The sequence below is a fragment of the Rosa chinensis genome, chromosome 5, assembly GCF_002994745.2.
Source record: "Rosa chinensis cultivar Old Blush chromosome 5, RchiOBHm-V2, whole genome shotgun sequence".
Taxonomy (NCBI): domain Eukaryota; kingdom Viridiplantae; phylum Streptophyta; class Magnoliopsida; order Rosales; family Rosaceae; genus Rosa; species Rosa chinensis.
Window position 1 is genome coordinate 7,355,888 of NC_037092.1, and position 6,129 is coordinate 7,362,016.

General features: G+C 37.3%; 1 protein-coding gene across 1 annotated transcript; it reads left to right on the forward strand.

Annotated features, from left to right (window-relative positions):
• Window positions 1-1,466: 1,466 nt before the first annotated feature.
• LOC112203034 (putative receptor-like protein kinase At3g47110) lies at window positions 1,467-5,704 on the forward strand. Its single transcript, XM_040505624.1, has 5 exons — window positions 1,467-2,071; window positions 2,168-2,239; window positions 2,386-2,745; window positions 2,905-4,914; window positions 5,035-5,704. The coding sequence occupies exons 1-5, from the start codon at window positions 1,528-1,530 to the stop codon at window positions 5,409-5,411; spliced, it is 3,363 nt and encodes a 1,120-aa protein (XP_040361558.1). The 5' UTR covers window positions 1,467-1,527; the 3' UTR covers window positions 5,412-5,704.
• The last annotated feature ends 425 nt before the right edge of the window (window positions 5,705-6,129 follow it).

Genomic DNA, 6,129 nt, shown 5'->3' on the forward strand with positions numbered 1-6,129 from the left:
AATGCTCTCCAATCAGCCTGAATTGAACTCCTTCCTAAACGAGGAACCTTAGGTCGGCAAAACCCAAGAGTTCTCCTTGCTGGGCTTTGACTCATACAAGCTAATAAAAATTGGCCACAGGTCTTGGCCCGGTAATTACCAAATAACACCATTAGTCATAGAGCGGCATAAGAATATGAAGTGTTTCACGAGATAGATTACATAAAAACAAATTTCCTCCATGACCGAGGTATACTACTTTTGGGGTTTATGCAGGCAATTATTTAGTACAATGATGCACACAAACTTACGTTTTAATTAAGGACTTACTTGACCGGTCTAGCATGGAAGTGGAATGAAAAAAAGTTCCAAATCAAAGACTTGTAAGTGAGATATACACACACACATCCTCATATATATATATATATATATATATATATATATATATATATATCCAGTAAGGAATTTTTTTTTAGTCATTTTAAGGGATAGTTTATTATACCAACTTTTTGATCGCATTTTGGCATCTCGACTGGTCAGTTTTTTTTTGTCCTAATATATAGATCGAATCTGCAAATTTTCAGCCAAATTGATGATCATTAAGGTATTGAATTAGTTTAAATCAATGGACGAACCGAATATGTCCAACATGAACCGTTTATGTTTATAATTGTAAATCACAATTTTGAATTACTTAATGATTATCAATTTAGCTGAAAATTTGCAGAGATGATGTACTCATATAAACATAAAAACTGAATGGTGGAGATGTGGATATGTGATCGAGAAGTAGGTCTAATAAGCTATCCCTTAAAATGGCCAAAAAAATAGATCCTCACAATAAGGGTCTTGTGTGTGTGTGTAAAAACGAATGCTGAGGTAAATATGCACTAAAAGGAAGAAATCTTTACCAACTGAAAATAAATCTTTTGAGTGGATATGAATGCCGAAGAGAAGTGAGGGGGCATAGAACACGCGAGACACATATAGTTGATTTCCAAATCTCTTTTTCTTGATATGAAATGGAAGAGCCTGCAGTGGGTAAATATGCACTAAAATGAAGAAATCTTTGCCAACTGAAAATAAATCTTTTGAGTGGATATGAATGCCGAGGAGAAGTGGGGGGAACAGAACACGCGAGACACATATAGTTAATTTCCAAATCTCTTTTTCTTGAAATGAAATGGAAGTGGCCACTGCAGCCACATAAGTTGCATTGCCTCTTCGGCCATCCACTAATTATAATCCCTTAGCTCCATGATATGATCGAAATGGATTTTCTTCTCAATCACGCACAAACGTACACCCAACCTAACTCTTTATTAGTGCTGTAGCCCGCCAGGTACTGGCGTGTTCCAAGAAATTAGTGGAAGATTAATCAAGTCTTGCCGGCCGGTGTCTCTTGTAAATCTTGGACCTCGTTCGCTTCTTCGTTTTCCAGTCTCAACGTACCATATATATATATATATATATATATATATATATATATATATATATATATTCCACGCATTTTGCGCATCCAAATCTGCAACTATATTCACCTACACAATGGAGAGCACTTGGTTCTTCCTTGTCTACGCTTGTTGTATGGCGGCTAGCTGCTTAACTACAGCAGCACAAACCAACATTAGCACAGACCAGTCTGCTCTTCTTGCTCTCAAAGCCCATATCACCAGTGACCCTCATAACTTGATCTTCACCAACTGGTCAACCAATACTCCCGTTTGCAACTGGGTTGGCGTTACCTGTGGTGCGCGCCACCTTAGAGCCACAGCCTTGAACCTCTCCTACTTTGGTCTCCAAGGCAGTATTCCTCCACAGCTAGGCAACCTATCATTTCTTGTTGATATTGACTTGAGAAATAACAGTTTCCAAGGTCCTTTGCCCCCAGAATTGGCTCGTTTGCGTCGATTGAAGTTCATTAGTTTCGGATTCAACAAATTTATGGGAATCATTCCGACATGGTTTGGGTCCTTATCCAAACTTCAAACCTTGTCTTTGTACGGTAATAAATTTTCAGGTTCCTTACCAAAGGCCATCTTCAACTTATCAGCACTTGAAGTAATTAGTTTGAGCTATAACCAGCTATCAGGTACCAACTAACATACCTACAAAAAAATCAGCTCAATCATTATGACCATTACACTTCAACATTTGTTGCAGTTATTTGTTAATTATATGTGAACAGGTAGTATACCGAGAGACATTGGAAATTTAACAACGTTGAAAAAGATCTACCTTGATGATAATAATTTTATGGGTAGGCCCCCCTTACTAGCTGCATAATTTTTCTTTCAATTAATTTCCCTCGTGAAAACAATTTTGGAGAAAAACTACCTAATCATATGCACATATATCATGTAGTAAATTTGATATTTACATACATTATGTTTATCTTTCTTTTAGAAATTCCAAATGAGATCAGTGCTTTAACTCAACTGGAGAAGTTGGCTGTGGAAGAAAACGCCCTAGAAGGAAATGTTCCTATGGTTGTCTTCAACATGTCTTCTTTGATTATTTTGACTCTACATGGAAACAACTTGAAGGGTAGACTTCCAGACAATATGTGTCAGAATCTTCCTTATATTCAAGGGTTGTATTTCAGTCAGAACAAGCTTGAAGGTCCACTTCCATCCATATTTTGGCAATACAAACAACTTGTTGATTTAGCATTGTGGCGTAACAACTTCAGTGGAAGCATACCCAAAAATATTGGGAATGCAACCCAGTTAATGCAGCTTGATCTTAGCGAAAATAATTTAACAGGTACATGCATGTACCCTTCATCACGATTTATTTCTTATAGAGTAATTGAGAAATATATCATTATACATTCCTATATGATGTTAGTTGTATGTCTAAATAAATTGAATAATAAAGGGTCATATTTTTTAAAAAAACTGACTCTATATATTATTGGGGCAGGTACTGTACCATATGAGATTGGTCATCTTTCAAATTTAGTGACATTGAAGCTCACTGCTAATAATCTGAATGGCCTCCTCCCAACCACAATCCTCAATAATTCCACAATAGTGGGTATAGATCTAGGTGAGAATCAGCTCTTAGGGAGCCTCCCAACAAACATAGGTCGCGGGCTTCCAAATCTACAATATCTCTTCCTACCAGCAAATAAACTGAGTGGAGTAATCCCCAAATCCATCTCCAATGCTTCTCAACTCGCAATCCTAGACATGGGATATAACTTATTCTATGGTTTTATTCCCAGCACGCTATGTGCCTTAACAAACCTTCAGATTCTTTCTTTATCAGAGAATAATTTAACTCTTGAAACTACTACTCCGGAACAAAATGTTCTCTCTTGCTTGAAAAATCTTAAAAATTTGTGGCAGTTAGTCTTCTCAAGCAATCCATTAAATATCAACCTCCCTATTTCCTGCTGGAATCTCTCTACATCACTTCAGGAGGTTTATATGTCCAACTGCAACATGAGAGGTAACATTCCCAATGATATAGGCAACTTGAGCAGCTTGACCATCTTAGCCCTACATGACAATAAATTAAGTGGATCAATCCCAACCTCAATTGGAAGACTACAAAATCTCCAAGGTTTGGAATTGGGAGATAACAAATTGCAAGGACACATTCCGGTTGAAGTTTGTCGACTACAAAACCTAGCAATCTTAGAGTTGGGTGGTAACCAACTATCTGGCTCTATACCTTCTTGCTTGGGTCATCTAGTCAACCCACTAAGAATTCTATCATTAGGGTCCAATTTGTTGAATTCCACAATACCATCTATCCTGTGGGAACTTACAGATATCTTGCATGTAAACTTGTCATCCAATAATCTAAGTGGATCTGTCTCGGAAGATGTTGGTAATCTGAAAGTTGTCATAAATATAGATTTATCAAACAACCACTTATCCGGTAGTATACCAAGCAGCATTGGAAATTTACAAAGCTTGGTCAATCTCTCCTTGGCGAATAATAAGTTCGGAGGCCTTATTCCTAGTTCACTTGGCAAGTCCCTCAGCTTGGAACTTTTAGATTTATCCAAAAATAATCTGTCTGGAATAATTCCAAAGTCACTCGAATCTCTAAAATATCTCAAAATTTTGAATTTGTCTTTCAACAAACTCCAAGGAGAAATCCCAATAGGTGGGCCTTTCCGAAACTTATCTGCTCAATCATTTGTATCGAGTGGGAGACTTTGTGGTGCACCTCGATTTCATGTCCCATCATGCAATAATAGTACATTTGAGGCACATTCAACTAAAGCAAGCATATCCAACTTGAAGTACATTATACCAGTGATCTTGTCAGCAATGTTCATGGTTACCTCCATTTGGATAGTGAAACTACGTAGAAGAAAGAATGTGGAAGCTGCAAAAGAGACAGCATTGTTACCTCAACCTCTATGGAGAAGAGTTTCACACCAGGAACTTGTTAAAGCAACAAATGCATTTGATGAAATCAACTTACTTGGCAGTGGTGGTTTTGGCTCAGTATATAAAGGAACATTTTCTGATGGGATAAATGTGGCCATAAAGGTTTTCAATTTACAGCTAGAAGGGGCATTCAAGAGTTTCGAAATTGAGTGTGAAATGCTAGGCAACATTCGTCATCGAAATCTTATCAAAATCATCAGTTGCTGCAATCAAATTAATTTCAAAGCCGTGGTACTGAACTACATGCCTAATGGGAGCCTTGAGAAGTGGTTGTATTCTCAAAACTTTTGTTTGGATATCCTACAGAGATTGAGTATTATGATTGATGTTGCATCAGCATTAGAATACCTTCATCATGGTTATGAAATACCAATCGTCCACTGTGATTTGAAGCCCAGCAATATCCTACTGGATGCGGATATGAGTGCACATATTGCTGACTTTGGCATTGCAAAGCTCTTGTATGGAAGAGATTCGATGACCCAAACCATCACTCAAGCCACAATTGGATATATGGCCCCAGGTAAAGAAGTGATGCTAGTTTATCTTCAATTTTACATTTATCGTCCCTAGTTATGAGATGATTAAAGTTTTATTTTGATTATATTTAAAATAAAATTAAAAAACCATTTGTATGTCACAGAGTATGGAATGGAAGGAATAGTTACTAGAAGAGGGGATGTGTACAGTTTTGGCATCGTATTAATGGAAACATTCACAGGAACGAAGCCAACAGATGAGATTTTTGATGGGGAAATGAGTTTGAAGCAATGGATTGCAAATTCACCGTTAATTGATGTTGTGGATGCCAACTTACTCGGGACAAAAGCAGAGGATCGTGATTTTGTGAAGAATAGCGAGTGTTTGTCATCCATAATGAGATTAGGTCTAGCTTGTTCCGCAGAATCACCGGAAGTGAGGATGAATATGCAAGAGGCTCTAGCCACGCTGAACAAGATCAAGATCAAGTTTTTGAAGGACGCTGCCGGAGGTGTGGTGTTGAACCGTTCTCTTGTTTAACGTCCCTTTTTTTTATGGATAAGCATATAGTCTTGGTCTTTGATTCAGTCCTTAAATGATGCTACTGTATGATTAGTGACCTGAGTAAATGATGCCCCTCCAACTTTCTTTCTGGTCAAATTATCAATTTGTCATAACATGGGTAAAAGCTTGACAAGCAAAATTAAGAGAGGAAGAGCAAGTAGCAACTATTGGTTCACATTGCTTTCTCTTAAGTTCAAATAGAGCTGTACCACCAACTTCAGCCATAGGCATTAAAATTTAAAATGAGCCTCAGGCCAAGAATAACATGGCTTTTCTGACTTTGCTATGAGCTTGAAGAAGAGAAGAGAAAGAGCCCATAATTTGTCCTTAAATGATTTTTATTCAAAGTTATAATCTGATGTAGATATATTCCATGCCATTACATAGTTGAAGCTACACATGTGCCTAACTTCGTTTTAGTGCAAACCAGTCCAAAAGAAGAAATGTGATACTTTCCAATTTCAAAGTCTACTATAAATATAATCCACAAATAACTTTCAATTGAAGCTCATTCACTCATCAGTTATGTATTCACCTCTATGTATCTTATTGTGTTAGTCAAAGCCTTTGGACCACTTCTGAGGTCTAATACGCTCGTCAGTTAGCAAATGTGGGAATTTGAAGCTCATTCACTCATCAGTTCTTGGATTGCGTATAATGAGGTATTGGAAAGGGTAATGAAAGTGGTGGTGAT